Source organism: Budorcas taxicolor, chromosome 10 (genome assembly GCF_023091745.1).
Source record: "Budorcas taxicolor isolate Tak-1 chromosome 10, Takin1.1, whole genome shotgun sequence".
NCBI classification, from domain to species: Eukaryota; Metazoa; Chordata; class Mammalia; order Artiodactyla; family Bovidae; genus Budorcas; species Budorcas taxicolor.
The window spans coordinates 4,974,407-4,991,963 of record NC_068919.1 but is presented as its reverse complement, the minus strand read 5'-3'; the positions used below and the strand labels follow the sequence as shown (position 1 = coordinate 4,991,963).

Below are 17,557 nucleotides of genomic sequence, written 5' to 3'. Positions count from 1 at the left end.
GAGATTCAATGAGTTACAAAAAAACTCAGGACAACAATTAAAAGAACTCAGGAGTAAAATTAATGAATAGAAGAAGTCATTTACCAAAGAGACTAAATTTTTTTTTTTTTAACAAAGAAACAGACAAAAATTCTGGAGCTGAAAAAGTCAATGACTGTGATAGAGAATACATTAGAGAACTTAGGAAAAGAGGCAGAAAGATAAAAATAAGGAATTATGACCCAGAGGATAAGAACGTGGAAATGACTCTGAAGAGTAAAGAGAAACTAAGATGTTTAAAAAGTAAAGAAATCCTATGAGAATTATGAGATATGAAGGGAAAAACAAATAAAAGAATAGTTGGTCTACCAGGAGGAGAACAGTGAAAGAGGGAGCAGGGAGTGTATTCAGAGAAATAATAGCTGAGAATTTGCAAACCCTGGGGAAGGAACTAGACAAACAAGCCCAAGAAACTAGTAGAACATCCTATTATCTCCATGAAAAAAAGAGCTTCCCAAGACACATTATAATGGAATTGTTGAGAATTAGTAAGAAAGAAAGAATCTTAAAGGCAGCCAGGGGAAAAGAGGAAGTAACCTACAAAAGAAATCCATTAGGCTATTAGCAGATTTCTCATCAGAAATGCTACGGGACAGGAGAAAGGGACATACATATTCAGAGTGCTGAAAGATGAAAACTGCCAGCCAAGAACACGTTATCCAGCAGTTATCCTTCACATATGAAGATAAAGGCATTCTCAGACAAACAAAAACTAGGGGAGTTCATCTCCACAAGACCTGCCTGGCAAGAGAGGTTGAAAGGAGCTCTTCAAGTTGAAATGAAAAGATGCTAATTAGTGACATAAAAGTAAATCAAAGTGTGCTATACTCTAGCAATGGTGAAAAATAAACAGAATATAGATGACATTTTAAAGTTTTAATTCTTTAATTAAAATTTATTAATTCAACTTATTAAATAATTAAACAATTCTTTAAAGATTAATTTTTAAAATTTAATTTAAAAATAATTCTTTAATTTAATTAAAGAATTAATTACTCCAATCCACAAATTTCCATTTGTCTGTGCCTTCTTCAGTTTCTTTCAACAGTCTTGTAGTTTTCATTCTAGAGATCTTTCACTTTTTTGATTAAATTTATTTCTAGGTATTTTTCTGTTTTTGAAGCTATTGTGAAAAGGACAGTTTTTTCAGATCTTTTCATTGTTTCTGTATAAAAGCACCTGACTTCTGTATGTTAATCTTGTGTCCTGCAACTTAGCTGAATTTGTTGATTAGTTCAAACAGTTTTTTAATTGAGTCTCTGGGATTTTCTATATTTAAAATCATAGCATATATTCTGCAAACAATGTCAATTTTATTTCTTCCTCTCAAATTTGGATGATTTTATGACTTTATCTTGCTTAACTGCTCCAGCTAGGACTTTCAGTACTACATTGAACAAGAGAGGTGAGAGTGTTACCTGCATTTAAGTGTTAACTTACGTGTCTTGCTCCTGTTCTTAGGAAAAAAGCTTTCAATTTTTCTCCATTGAGTATATTGTTATAATGTTACCTGTGGATTTCTCATTTTGATTTTGCTGAAGTATGTTCCTTCTATACCAATCTATTGAAGGTTTTTTTATCATGAAAAGATGTATATTTTGACAAGAGCGTTCTCTGAATTTATTGGTTACTCTTCAGTTTTCTCTCTCATCTATATTTAATATCTGGTTTTGGAGTCACACTGAATGAGCTGTGTTAACTCAGCAACTGCAACGCTAGCAACAGAGTCCTAATGAAACTTGTCCTCAAAATAGCTGTGATTTTGAATCACTAGACAAAACATGATTGCTATTATTTTTGGTGTCCTGAAATATGCTTTTTTTGGGGTCAGACTTCAATGAGCTGAGGACAAATGGAGGATGGGGACTCTTTGCCAACAAGATGTCCTGAAATGAATGCAGGGCTGCTGTAGATGAAAGAGGAACACAGCCGTTGTTGCACCCCTAGAGGAAGCGTTTCTGGGATCCAAGACCTCTAGACCATAAGAAACCCCAGAGTTGTGGCGGCAGGAAGCACACATCCCCCGGCAGGTCACTGGGAGTGGGGTGAGTTTGGCCGCTCCGACTTCTGCCCTGTGGCTCACCTGCTGGGAGCAGAGCAGCACGTGAACACTGCCGCCTGAGGCACCCGGTGCCCCAGCTGTGCTTTAACAAGGCCACGCCGAGGCCCTGGCAGTCCAGCAGCTCGAGCCACTGTTCTGCATTCGCTGCAGCACCTCCTTTGCGGGAAGGTAGATGCTTGGGTGCTTTGTGATGCTCTGTGGGCCTCCCGTGTGAGCTGATCAAACTGCAAGTCCTTCAATAGTGATGCTGGTTGAGGACATGCAGCCTGGAAACAAAAGCCCATATCCAGAAGGCATGTCCTTTCTGTCAGGATTCACTCTTTCTAAAACGGCAGGGGCAAAAATTACTTGCCACAAGCGGCTGCTGGGTTTCCTCAAGGGAAGGTGCTGCATCGGGGGCTCAGCTTTGGTCTCTGTTACTGGTGGACATCTGACACAATCAGTGGCTAAGTTAGCCTTGATGAGCAGGAGTTCATGCTGCTGGGCCCACGTGTGGCCTCAATCCCTGGATACCCCATTTAGGCTCCACTGTACCAACCCTGAGGCCAATTGTAGAAGCACAGGAACACTTTGCTGAGTCATTGTCTGTATTTGGCAGGACAGCATCTCTTCAGATGATTCTATGGGTAACATACGATTCAAAAATCTTCACATTTTCATGCTCATTCCGATATACATCTATCCACATGCCTCCTCCCCAAGCTTCCTTCCTCTGATCTTCCAATCTGTGTCCTTCCGGGACTCTGGCTAGCCCCTGTATGCTCCCACCGTAATGGGGACAGAGGCACATGGTGAGGTTAGATGGCTAGTTGTCAGTGTCAGCTTGGGAACCGTGCCCAATAATCCTCAAAAGGTTGGGTATTTTCCATTTCCCAGTGTCTGGTTAGTCAAGTAAGTCCTTTTAAAGGAAGTCATGGGAAAAGAATTTATCTATGCCCTTGCCATGGTGTGCTGGGTTGTCCTCCTGGAGACTTGATCTTTCTGTGAATCAGTGAGTTCTGGGTCTGAGAACCGGCTCAGGATCAGAAACTGGACCGCGAGTCATGTCTTTTTATTGTGGTGGTTACTCTCAACCTGATCATCCGTTTTTTATTTCTTTTGATTATGCACATTGGGCAACGCCCTCACTGGCTGACCATCTGTCTTGTACCTACTGAAGCCCTGTTCCATTAACCATCTCTATAGCCCTCTGCGAATCAAGACCTTTGGCTGCCATTTCATTAAGATGATTAATCCAGGCCTTCCCCAGTGGTTCAGTGCTAAAGAATCCCGCCTGCCAATGCAGGAGACATGGGTTTGATTCCTGATCCAGGAAGATCCCACATGCCACGGAGCAACTAAGTCACGGGTCACAACTACTGAGTCTGTGCTCTAGAGCGCGGGAGCTGCAACTACTGAGCCCACGGGCCACCACTGAAGCCCTCGCACCACAGAGCCTGTGCTCCCCAACAAGAGGAACCGCTGCCGAGCCAGGCACTGCAGCTACAGTAGCCCCCACTTATCACAGCTAGAGAAAAGCCTGCACAGCAACGGAGACCCAGCACAGCACGCCCCCCACAAAAAAAAATTAATCCATTTGCCACAATCCCTTTTTTCAGGATCTCAACATCCCTATTGTTTTCAGGGTACCCAGCTCTTTAACAGCATTTCCTACCATCAGCCCTGGCCTTCAGAAGACAGCCACTAATGAGCTCCTAGATGATGCCAGTGTCCCTATAGATAGCATATTCCTTATTGCTTTAATAAACGGAGGAACTTCCGGGCTGTCTTGCTTTACATAGTATATTCACTTTAGCTCACATGCTTCTCTAAGGTTTTTAATGTCTTCTTCCTCCTCCTGTCAAAGAAAAGCTATGACCAACCTAGACAGCATATTAACAAGCAGAGACATTACTTTGCCAACAAAGGTTTATCTAGTCAAGGCTATGGTTTTTCTAGTAGTCACGTATGGGTGTGAGAGTTGGATTATAAAGGAAGCTGAGTGCCTAAGAATGGATGCTTTTGAAGTGTGCTGTTGGAGAAGACTCTTGAGAGTCCCTTGGACTGCAAGGAGATCCAACCAGTCCATCCTAAAGGAAATCAGTCCTGAATATTCATTGGAAGGACTGATGCTGAAGCTGAAACTCCAATACTCTGGCCACCTGATGCAAAGAACCAACCCATTGGAAAAGACCCTGATGCTGGGAAAGATTAAAGGCAGGAGAAGGGGATGACCGAGGATGAGATGGTCGGATGGCATCACCGACTCCATGGACACGAGTTTGAGCAGGCTCCGGGAGCTGATGATGGACAGGGAGGCCTGGCGCGCTGTGGTCTGTGGGGTCACAGAGTCGGACACACCTGAGTGACTGGACTCTACCTGTCTGCTTATACATTCTGCTATACTTCACTTAGCTGGGCCAAACAAGTGGCTCAGCCTTTCTCCAAGCTTTCAAGAAATACCCTAGCAGTGTAACAGCACTGTCTTCCAAGGTCCTGACCAATTAGTTAAATCTTCTGTCACTGGAGAGCTTACATATAAAACTCTGTCCCTCACCCAACTTTACATTCCTTCCGCCTTAAGCCAGAAGCGTCGTGATCCAGGTCCGTATATTAATACACTCTCTTGGCTCCTCCAGGTTTACTTTGGCAAGGTTCTGCAACAACTCTGGCACACCTAGCACTTCCCTGGCCTGATTATGCTGTGTCTTGACCCTAGTTATTGGCTTGGTGATCAGAGCAAGGGAGGTGAACCCTAAGGAGGATTCATCTTACCCTGCGAGGTAGATGCTTCTGCATCTTCTTCAACAAGGAGGACATGAGTGAGGGGCAGCTTAATGGGAAGAAGTGGGCTACTTCTGTAGGTCTATATCCAAGATTTTTTTCCCTGATCTTGGCTTAGCAGACACGATGACCCTGGAATCCCTTGAACTTTGCCTATCTTACAGCTAAGTCTGGGCCTGATGCTTAGCTTTTTCTGTCATCCAGCTGAACAAGAGATGAAAGTACCTTCATAGGCTGTTAAGAAGGCCTTCTGCTCTTCATTGTTTTTGTTCAGTTACTCAGTCCCTCTTCTCCTCCTGCCCTCATTCTTTCCCAGCATCAGGGTCTTCTCCAATGAGTCAGCTCTTTGCATTGGATAGCCAAGTATTGGAGGTTCAGCTTCAACATTAGTCCTTCCAATGAATCAGTTCAGTTCAGTCGCTCAGTCGTGTCTGGCGACCCCATGAATTGCAGCACGCCAGGCCTCCCTGTCCATCACCAACTCCCGGAGTTCACTCAAACTCACGTCCATCGAGTCGGTGATGCCATCCAGCCATCTCATCCTCTGTCGTCCCCTTCTCCTCCTGCCCCCAATCCCTCCCAGCATCAGAGTCTTTTCCAATGAGTCAACTCTCCACATGAGGTGGCCAAAGTACTGGAGTTTCAGCTTTAGCATCATTCCTTCCAAAGAAATCCCAGGACTGATCTTCTTTAGAAAGGACTGGTTGGATCTCCTTGCAGTCCAAGGGACTCTCAAGAGTCTTCTCCAACCCCACAGTTCAAAAGCATCAATTCTTTGGCGCTCAGCTTTCTTCACAGTCCAACTCTCACATCCATACATGACTACTGGAATATTCATTCCAATGAATGTTCAGGACCAATTTCCTTTAGGATGGACTGGTTGGATCTCCTTGCACTCCGACAGACTCTCAAGAGTCTCTCCAACACCACAGTTCGAAAGCATCAATTTTTCAGTGCTCAGCCTTTTTTATTGTCCAGCTCTCACATCCATACATGACTAGGGGAAAAACCATAGCATTGACTATATAGATCTTTGTCAGCAAAAGCAACGTCTCTGCTTTTTAACACACTGTATAGGTTTGTCATTGCTTTTCTTCCAAGGAGCAAGCGTCTTTTAATTTCATGGCTGCAGTCACCATCTGCAGTGATTTTGGAGCACAAGAAAATAAAGTCTGTCACTGTTTCCACTGTTTCCCCATCTATTTGCCATGAAGGGATGGGGCTGGAGGCCATGATCTTCGTTTTTTTGAAAATTGAGTTTTAAGGCAGCTTTGTCACTCTCCTCTTTCACCTTCATCAAGAGGCTCTTTACTTCCTCTTTGTTTAAGGGTGGTGTCATCTGCATCTCTGAGGTTATTGGTATTTCTCCCTGCAATCTTGATTCCAGCTTGTGCTTCATCCAGCCCAGCGTTTCACATGATGTACTCTGCATATGAGTTAAATAAGTGGGGTGACAATATACAGCCTTGACATACTTCTTTCCCAATTTTGAACCTGCTCTCAACACATAGCCTTTAATTAGTAATTAATCACACTCAGCATTTCTCTAATGGATTGATGGCCTGGAATGACAGTCACCCAATTCTATACTCTTCATGATTATTAGTTCTCATGCATTTCTCAAAGGCCTGAGACCCTGTCCCTACCAGGGCATTCCAAGTTCACCATCAGTGCCAACTGCAACAATTACGCTGCTGTGGCATACTACTGGTGAACCACGCTCCACTTGCTGTCAGTAACAGGTCTTCTAATGCTAGCCTGTCAGGAGGCAGTCATGTTTCAAAATCTCATTTTAGAATGTGCTTCCTCAGATCATTCTAGGCTATAATTTGCTGAAAACCAGACTGAGATAGAGATTTGCATGCAAGTCAATCACTGGGATCAAAGCCTGAAGTCTCAAGGAAGTAGGATGAGCCAGAGGGAAGAGTTAAATGGCAGTGCAGTCCCAACAAAGGCTGGAGCTGATCCCATGGGCAGCACTGGAGCTGGGGCTGTCCTGCCTTAGCCACGTGGGCTGCGTTTTTATAACTTGGTTGGAGGATGTCTTGGTGAGGAGTCACGACTTGAGGTGAAGTAGCTCCCTGCAGCTGGTGGCAGTCCTCAGCAACGCAGCAGAGTACCCTCAGCCACCAACATGGCCAGCAGCTGAGGAAGTGTGTGCTCCAGGCCTACAGAAGGCAGGCCAAGGCGCCCGCTTCAGGCACTGACGCGCTCTCTCCCCTGCCCTACCTCGTCGTCCCCACGCAGAGACCCCGCGGAATTCTAAAATATCACAGATACCAGGCTTAAAGAGAACAATTTAATTTCGGAGGCGGGTAGTTCAGTTCAGTTCAGTCGCTCAGTTGTGTCCAACTCTTTGCGACCCCATGAATCGCAACATGCCAGGCCTCCCTGTCCATCACCAACTCCCGGAGTTCACTCAAACTCACGTCCATCGAGTCCGTGATGCCATCCAGTCATCTCATCCTCTGTCGTCCCCTTCTCCTCCTGCCCCCAATCCCTCCCAGAATCAGAGTCTTTTCCAATGAGTCAACTCTTTGCATGAGGTGGCCAAAGTACTGGAGTTTCAGCTTTAGCATCAGTCCTTCCAAAGAAATCCCAGGGCTGATCTCCTTCAGACCAGGGTTAAAGAAAACAATTTAATTTTGGAGGCAGGCAGGGCAGGTCTTTTTGTCTTTAGTGGTGTTAAGAGTTTAAAAGCTGCCCTTTGGGGTCAGGCTTCAGGTGGTTTAGTGGTGAAGAATCTTTCTGCAAAGTAGGAGACACAGGAGATGCAGGAGACGGCATTTTGACCTCTGGGTTAGGAAGATCCCCTGGAGGAGGAAACGGGAACTCACTCTGGTATTCTTGCCTGGGAAATTCCATGGACAGAGGAGCCTGGTGGCCTACAGTCCGTGGAGTTGCAGAGTTGGACACGACTTAGTGTCTGAGCAAAGCAAGTATGCCACCAATTCATCACATAGTTCAATTTATTTGCTTTGCTTTTAATTTTTAGGGGTTTAAAATTTTAAGTTTGATTACTAACTACATAAAACATTTACATGGTTTCAAAACAAGATACACTTCAAGAAGTCCAGGCCTCTGCCGTTTCTCCTTCTCACTGTGTGTGTGTGTGTGTTTGTGTGTGTATGTGTGTGTGTGCATCCTTTCATTTAAAAGTGCACACACATCACTCATTCTCCCTTTTTCTTGGGTAACTGATAACATACTGTGATGGTTAATTTTATGCGTCAACTTAATTGGGCCATGGGGTTTCCCAGACATTTGGTCAAACATTCTGGGTATTTCTGTGAGGGTGTTTTGGGTTGAGATTAACATTTAAATCAATAAACTGAGTCAAGTATATTGCCCTCCCTTGTGTGAATGAGCCTCACCCAAACAGTTGAAAGCATCAATAGAACTTAAAAGGCTGATCCTTTTCATTGCTCCTGTCGGACTGCCTTCAAGCTACGACATCAGCCTTCTTTTCCTTGCTTTCTCATTTAAAAATGATCACCAACACGATGATCTCATTTAAAAATATTTATCATAAGGAACGGGCCTACATGAGTCCCATTCATTGTAAGTCCCAAGGTCTGCAGGGTGAGTTGATAAGCTGGAGACCCAGAGAGCCTAAGGTGGAGCTCCAGTCTGAAAGCTGGCAAGGTTGAGACCCAGGATGAACCCTTGTTTTATTTCAACTCTGAAGGCAGAAAAAAGCCAATGTCCCAGTCTGAAGGCAGTAAGCAGGAGGAATTAAGAGGCAGCCTTTTCACTCTACTCATGCGTTCAACTGACTGGGGAAGGCCTGTTCACATCAGGGAGAGCAACATGCTTCCCTCAGTCTACTGATACAGTGTGGACCTCACACACACACACTCACATCCTACTGGTTCCAGAGAACCCTAACTGACACACATGCGGTCGATACAGATACCCTTCTTTTTATCTAGATTTTTCTCACTTAACATTATATTCTAGGAATCAATGTTCTCAGTGTTTAGCACTACAGAGGGATATCTCATTGTGATAACTCCACAAGACACCGTAATGTGGACGCAACCCAACTTCTCAACCAATCTCCTTACAAAGGACATTTGGCTCACTCCAGCCTTTTGCTATTAAAACTGGTATGATAGTTACCATTATTTATTCAACCATTTCCTTACTGGTGGGCACTCAAGATATTTCCAGTTTATTATATAATTATTTTTAAAAGGCGATGAAATAATTACCTTTCTATATAAAGATATTCAGCAGTGCTCCAACTGCTCCACTTTGAAAATCTCCAAAGTGAGGCACAGGGTATGTAGGATATGTGTATTTTTAAGTTTTAAAAATTTTCACAGAACTTGGCATATTTTTTTTTAAGTTACTGTAAATTACATTCCCACCAGCAATATATGACAGTTTTCATTCCTCACATTCTCTCCAGCACTGGATATTGTCACCTCTCCTAATTTTTGCTAGTATGACAGAAGAAGTGAAAGTGAAAGCGTTAGTCGCTCAGTTCAGTTCAGTTCAGTCGCTCAGTCGTGTCTGACTCTTTGCGACCCCATGAATCGCAGCACGCCAGGCCTCCCTGTCCATCACCAACCCCCAGAGTTCACTCAGACTCACGTCCATTGAGTCCGTGATGCCATCCAGCCATCTCATCCTGGGTCGTCCCCTTCTCCTCCTGCCCTCAATCCCTCCCAGCATCAGAGTCTTTTCCAATGAATCAACTCTTTGCATGAGGTGGCCAAAGTACTGGAACTTCAGCTTTAGCATCAGTCCTTCCAAAGAAATCCCAGGGCTGATCTCCTTCAGAATGGACTAGTTGGATCTCCTTGCAGTCCAAGGGACTCTCAAGAGTCTTCTCCAACACCACAGTTCAAAGGCATCAATTCTTCGGCGCTCAGCCTTCTTCACAGTCCAACTCTCACATCTATACATGACCACTGGAAAAACCATAGCCTTGACTAGACAGACCTTTGTTGGCAAAGTAATGTCTCTGCTTTTCAACATGTTATCTAGGTTGGTCGTAACTTTTCTTCCAAGGAGTAAGCGTCTTTTATTTTCATGGCTGCAGTCACCATCTGCAGTGATTTTGGAGCCCAAAAACATAAAGTCTGATACTGTTTCTACTGTTTCCCCATCTATTTCCCATGAAGTGATGGGACCAGATGCCATGATCTTCGTTTTCTGAATGTTGAGCTTTAAGCCAACTTTTTCACTCTCCTCTTTCACTTTCATCAAGAGGCTTTTTAGTTCCTCTTTACTTTCTGCCATAAGGGTGGTGTCTTCTGCATATCTGAGGTTATTGATATTTCTCCCAGCAATCAGTCATGTCCAACTCTTCGCGACCCCATGGACTGTAGCTGCCAGGCTCCTCTGTTCATGGTATTCTCCAGGCAAGAATACCGGAGTGGGTTGCCATTCCCTTCTCCAGGGGATCTTCCTGATCTAGGGATCAAACTCAGGCCTCCTAAATCACAGGCAGATTCTTTACTGTTTGAACCACCAGGGAAACTCATGACAGGTGCAAGTAAAATCTAATTGTTCTTTAAACTTGCATTCCTAGGTTACTAATGAGATTAAGCATCTTTACATATTAAGTGATCACCGAGATTTCGTTTTCTACGACTTGCTTATTCTTGACATTTGCACATGACTGGGTTTCTTTCTCATACTAGAATACAGTGAGAGATAAAGCCCTTTCCACTATTTAGATTGAAGCATAATCTGGCCTGGAAGTTTCCCTAATTTTGGTACATTCTAACCAAACAAAAACTTAAATTTTCCATAATTCACACCTCTCCCCCAGAAAAATGAAGGAGAGAAAGCACACACAGTGCCAGGCACTCTTGTGTGGTACTGTACCCCACTAGGGCAGGGACTAACCTGGCACGCCTGTCACATGACTGAAGAGCAGGGACTTCCCTGCATGTTCTGCTTTGCATAACTTTCTTCAAGGACTTTGATACACCTCTGAACTGATGGAAATCCCAATAATCACAGACTGGATTTCCTGGATGGGGCGCAGAGTCAGATTAATTTTATTAAAAAAAAAAAAATAGTGACTTTTCTTATACCCCAGACCTTGGAGTAAAATTCACACATGCCACAGATCTAAGGAAATGTTTCAAAAAAGAACATTTGGGGAGAGAGGACTAGAACTACAGGGAAAACCTGAGTCGAACAGGAAGAGGACCCTCACTGAAGGATCACAAGATAAGACTAAATATGAAAATGTGGGCAAATTATGTGATACACTGGTCTTGACTTGTGAAATAATTGAATTTTACAATAATGAGCTTCTGAATGTTAAAAATATAAATTGAATAAATCAACATTAACAGCTGCTTAACAGTGATAAAATATACTTTTATTTATTTTGTTGAGTCAGAGGGTCGTAAAAAAAATTATTGCTAAAGTAGATATCAGGCAAACAGAACAGTGCTTTATAAGTCCGGTTACCTTGAAGTTTATTTAAACTAAGAGAAATAGGTCATAATGTTTTCATGCAATACATACTTCGTTCTTTAAATAACAATTGTGACAAATAACAGAAATTATTAAGGAATGCTGCACTTGTGATCCATACAAAACACCAACATTTGGGGTTGTACACAATTTAAAGAAATGTCCTGAACACTTTTCAAAATACTGTAATAGTCAATACATACAGGCATGCCTTACGTGGCCACAGGAATGCAGTTTAGAAAATAAAGAAAAAAAAAATCACACTGGAACTACTTAATTTCTTCGAAACCACTGAGCAAGAAAAGCAACATTGAACTTCCATACTGATTTTATATAACGTCTATACAGTACCTTGACTTAAATCCAAGAGTAAAAGTTAAGACTCTCCTCCTTTATTTTTGGTAAACAACTGCATGGTAAACTTAGATGACTTTTCCCCCTGGATTTTACCTGGGAGTGGCCTTTTTAGTTTTTTATTTAAAAGAGGGCAGGTTTGGCACTTTTATACTGATGTCACCAATGTTAATATTTCTTGGGATCTCAGGAAGATTCATATTCTTTACAGCTGATACAGCACGGGCTGGAGCTCCTGCTAAGCCAGCCTGTATACAGAAGCAAATAAAAGAAAAAGAAAATGAACAACTCAGGTGTAGCTCATCAAAAAACACTAAAACTGGAGGACAATGGTAAAAGATTTTCATATAACAAGCTTAGAGACCAGATGGTAGTTTGAATTGGTATGGAATGGTTACTTTGAAATACTAATCTATAAAGAGAAGACAGTCAACACATTAAAAAATACAGTGAATACATGCAATGATAACAATGTAAAGATTTAAATACAAATTAACTTGTACTATGGAAACATCACACAAAATATTTAAATTGCATAGCTAGATCTTCACCTTTATCTTGATTTAACTGACTTATGATATAAACATGAAGCATATTTTACATTACTTTCCTTATTAGACACCTCTTGCAACAACTATGATAGATGATTTTGGGTTTTTGTTTTTAAACTGTCATTTATTATTAGTATATGCTGTGAAATAAAAATTGAAAGTAATAAATCATGTTTAGTTTCTTAGGGCTAAACCCTTAAAACATTTCAATATGATAAAGCTTTTTAAAATAATTTTTCACAACTGTAGAGGTTCTTCTAAACTTTTCTAGGAAAGCTCCAGAACATTAAAAAACAAAATCAGGCTTTTAAAGTGAAGCCTCAATCCAAAGAGAATGGTTCTGTCAAAAAATGAAACTGTAAGAAGAGGATCAATCCAACCCTTCAATGCATTAGTAAAAATATAATGATTAAAAATATTTTGTCATATAAAGTAGATTCAACATACGTTCAGTTTATAATATACAAATTTAGAGAAAGAAATAGCATAAATGCAAAAGGTAGGATATATATGAATACATGAATTTAACAATTTCTTATGCCATTAGTGTACAATATCTGGCTTTCATCTTAGAAGGACAATTTATAATTTGTGAAAAATTTTGAGAGAAATTTTGAGAGAAAACATGCTTAAAATTATAAGAAAAATGCATTTACATCACTTTTCTCAAAAAACTACATCAATCGTCATTATGTTTTGAAGGTTTAATTTATATATTAATTAGATTTCATCAATTTTTATTCAAGTTATATAAAAAAGTCAACAAACATATGGGATTTCAGTATCATACATCATCTTGCACAAAAGCAATTAAGTAACAAAAACAAATCTTCCACTTTGCTTAGATTTCACCTATGAGACAGTGTCCACGTTATTAGAAAGATGAGTTTTAATGTCCCTTTTTGTAATTTAGTTTGTTTTTTCTCTTCTGTAATCCTACCTCTTTTGTTAATTAAAAAATAATAATAATAAAGCTGTTACCTGAGAAAAATCTTGACTGATACAAAATAGGCCAGTGTAAACTATTAGCTGAATAAAGGATACAAACATTGTTAAGCAACAAAATAAAAGCCATGGATTATCAAGTCAGAATTGGAAATAATAGAAAAATCAGCAAAATAGTATTAATAATATATATGGTCCACACAGGCAATGATAAGGGTGATATGGATGAAAAACTCCATACCCAATTAAAAACTAAATAGGGCCGGAGAATTCAATTTTTATAATTTAATGGAGGTTAGTTGTTTTTGATGTATAACTAAAAATTTGATTGACCTCTACATTTATACCTACCTGAAATAATGCAGTTTTTGTTATACCCCACTTCTCTCCAACTGCCCCCCAAAAGATGTTGGAGATACAGATGAGTATTATTTGGGCTTCCCAGGTGGCGTTAGTGGTAAAGAACCCGTCTGCCAATACAAGAGACATGGGTTTGATCCCTGGGTCGGGAAGATCCCCTGGAGGAGGGCATGGCAACCCACTCCGGTATTCTTGCCTGGAGAATCCCATGGACACAGGAGCCTGGCGGGCTGCAGTCCACAGAGTCGCAGAGTCGGACATGACTGAAGCGACTTAGCACACATGCCAACTGGATATTTTCAAGTTCAGTGTTTAGCTACCAAAATTTAGAATGGTTTAGAATCAGAGAAGACTCCAATTCAAAGAGCTTTACCATGTTGTAGGCTTTCTTCCTTTTACTAGAAAGCATGTTGTTTTCTGAGGGAACAAAAATTATTTACCAAAATTACAGACAACCTGGAAATCGTTATCATTTTTCCAGGTAAAAAGATTTTATAATTTTTCTAATTAAATACACAACTTGCTCCTATTTCTACTCTGGAATTTATATACCAGGTGCCAGTTATGAGTAGGCTATAGCAAAGCACTGACAAAGTATTTAACTCTAAACATTTTAACAGGCATGAATTATTAGAGGATTTTTATTATTGAGAAAAAGAGAGAGAAAAGGTAGGGGTGCACGTGTGTGTATGTGTCCATCTGTTTTACTGGATGCTATGCTTAACATTTATAAGCAGGAAAAATACATTTTTGTAGTATTAAATGTCATTGTCAAGAAGCTTTCTTTCCCCATAATACCCTGTACCATAAGCAGCTAAACTACAGAATAAAATTGCATCCTGCTAAATTTCATTAGATTAAGTCGTTTCTTTGTGACCACAGACGGTGTTGACTGTTGGCTGCTAATAAGAATACATAAAGTCAATATAGCAATTGATTTAAATAGCATATATGTGCCAAATTCATATTATGTAAAACCAAAAAGTTTCTAAGTCAACAAACTACAATTCCTCTAAACATAAGCAGCGAGCCATAGACATGCAAAGGGTGGTAACTACTCAGAACACGCAAATGAATTTAGAGAAGCAAATTATTTCTCAAGCATGTTCAATACTTCTGTGTAGTATGTCACAAATTTAAATGATAGAAAACTTAAAAATTGTGATGTGTACTTCAATTAAGTTTTAATTAAACTAACATTTTAAGAAATCAGATTCTGTAGAATATAAAATGGCAAGAAAAACATGAGAAGGACTGTTGATCAGTAAGTAGACGCTTAAATGAGCTGTTGATGTTAATGTACAAAAATTCAGACTTTAAAAAATAACAGACTTCATGTCACTCAGATAGTTAACAACAGAACTGCTAAAAACACATTTCAGTTTCAGACTTCCATGAACGTGAAGTCTGAAACATTTTTATTAAAGAATAAAATGTAAAAGAGGTAATTGCCATAAGTTTGCCAACAAAAAGGTATAAAGGAATTTTCATCTGAGTTGAGCTTTTTTAGATATACTCAAAACAAGGTAACATTTACTTACACAATTTTTTAACACTGAAATTTACAGAAATTAAGTTTACCTGTCTTGTTAGTAGTATGTACAGTTAAAAATGTCAAAATAAGATACTTCTGACAGTACAACATAGTTCTTACAGATTTAAGATTACACAGTTGACATAAAGCAGAGATAAAAAGAATGAAACCCTACTGGAGAAATAACTTGTTTCCATCTAAGCTGTTATACTCGAGCACCACCATGGCAGGTAAACTGCAGCAACTTCACTAACAAAAACAAATACATGAGTCCAAAGCAGTTAAGAGTATGAATCGGATGGAAGAATGAAGTACAGTATAGAAAAGAATGGTCATGTTTTCTCTCCCATGAGATTAAATAAATCAACAGAATTAAGAGAAAGAAAACAAAATGAAGTCTGCAAGTATACCAAAATGAGGCCAAACAGATAGAAGACTTATACAGACATACTCTCAGAAATTTCAAGCACTTGAATCACAAAGATAGTAATGGATGGATATGATTCGTTTTTGATTTTTTTTAATTGCCAGACCCAAAAATAAACAAAATGTGTGCAAGCGAAACTGAAAAAAGCAGCATTATAAAATATACTTCATTCAAAGACTCTGAAGGCTCCCTTTTCCTCATGCAGTAAGCAATTAGCTTTCTCCAAGGGAAAAGGAAATAACCTAGATGTTTACTTCATCTAACACATTAAATATTCTACCATCTTAAAATATTTTTTCAAGCTTGAAATAGACCATAAGATGGTAGTGGAATAATATTTACATACTAAAACCTTTACCCGCCCATCCTGCTGGAAGTTGCTATATGCACAATTCATAATTTTGACCTAACAGCAAAGTGAAAGAACATCAACATTAATAAACACAGCATTAAATGGTTTCAGACTCAAAATCATTAACAAAATAATGGCAGGTTTTGAAAGCATGTTTTGAGCAGAATGGAAAATGTCAATATTTTAATTTCTGATTTTAAGGCAGAATAACTTTTAAACTGGGGACAGGCTTGCTCTTTGCTTTAAAGGCAGTGTTTTAAAACTGCAATTATAAACAGATTAGAAATGCTGCTGACAGTCCTCTAGTGAGCAAGAACAATGGCACTTTATGAAAATTTTTACCAAAATGAGAATATTTAAAAATTGTAAACCTTTCAGGTCTAGTAATTTTATGTAATCTTAAATTATAGTTTTAATTTCTAGCATAGGATTTACCTGTGTGAAATAAATATAGCAGGCTGATATCATTTATGGATTTGATATAAATAGTTTTGACCATCACATGTGACCTCCAGGTTCTTCACCATAATTCTGAAGGGGAAAGTAACTGGGCATGTCAAGGCAGACGGGCAGAGCCAACTCACAAGCTGACTTTCCAACATCTGTATCTGAGGGCCACTTTTCCTGTTCTCTATTCTTTGAAAATAGATACTTGATTAAAAAAAAAAGCAAATCAGTAGTTTTAGTGATAGATGTTATAAGACCCAAATTACTGATGCTAGAAAAAACAATTTAACATAAATTAAAGACTGGAATGTAGAAACTGGCAGTGATTTGAGATTAATGGAATAAATGAGACCGATTATATATTTTCTGTTCCTGGGATACAGTAATACAGATCTGGGGTTCAAAAGTGTGTCCCCAGCTTCATGATACAAGGCCCACAAACTCAGGATAAGGAATTATAAAACCACCTGTAAGGTGCTGCTTTCTAAACATATCCAGAAACTAATAATCTAGTGTCTAAAAAATGGTGCCAAATTCTCAGTGGCATTTTTCTAATTACTAAAGTGGCTAACCTAACCTAAGTTTATATATTTTTCCCTCCATGAGACTCAAGAAAGTATTTTCATTTGAAAATTTAAATGGAGGTATATAAACATTTTCATTTTTCCTGAAATGGCTTTGTACAAAAAGTTGTTCATCATCATCTCTACATGGAAATTATTAATAGTAATTCACACAGGTAACTTGTGGTGTGAAAAATTTACAGGAAATAGCAGAGAAAATTTAGTTTTGTAGGGCTACGAGTCTATTTAAAACATTTTCAATTTTTGCCAATATGCTTTGCAAAAATTTTCAAGGTTTACAATATCTTATTGAGTCATATTATGGTATATTTAGATATCAGAAGCTTGCTATAGTAGAAATCCAATTTAGTTTGGTCAATATATTTCATTCCATGTTTTAGAGCATTTAGTTCAATTTTAGAAAATTTCTGATCTTATTTTGGCGGGCACTTTCAATATTCATCTGTCAGTCAAAACTGTAAAAGCAATTCTGTTAAGACTTTGGAACTGAAAACCATTAAGTGGGAGGAAAGGGACTATTTAACAGTCACTATTCTAAGCCTTTGTGGGTTCCCACTTTGTATCCAAATCTCTAAAGGTTCAGCTTTTGGTTTTTAAATTCAGAGCTTCTAAAACCCAGCAGGCAATTTTATGTTATTAATAGAATCCTAATTTAGAAAGATGAGGGAAAAGTATCTGTGAGAGTTAAATTAAGA

At 39.5% G+C, this 17,557-nt stretch overlaps 1 protein-coding gene across 3 annotated transcripts in view; it reads right to left on the bottom strand.

Moving 5' to 3' along the window:
• Positions 1-11,227: 11,227 nt before the first annotated feature.
• Positions 11,228-17,557, bottom strand: part of AP3S1 (adaptor related protein complex 3 subunit sigma 1) — a 71,850-nt gene continuing 65,520 nt past the window's right edge. The window contains exons 6-7 of one of the 3 annotated variants that reach the window (XM_052646819.1): positions 13,195-13,242; positions 11,228-11,910 (exon numbers count right to left, since the gene is read on the bottom strand). In XM_052646819.1, coding sequence (XP_052502779.1) covers positions 11,782-11,910; positions 13,195-13,242 — 177 coding nt within the window. In that variant the 3' untranslated portion in view covers positions 11,228-11,781. The remainder of the gene's footprint in view (positions 11,911-13,194; positions 13,243-17,557) is intronic. The other 2 variants (XM_052646820.1, XM_052646821.1) reach the window with 2 other exon arrangements.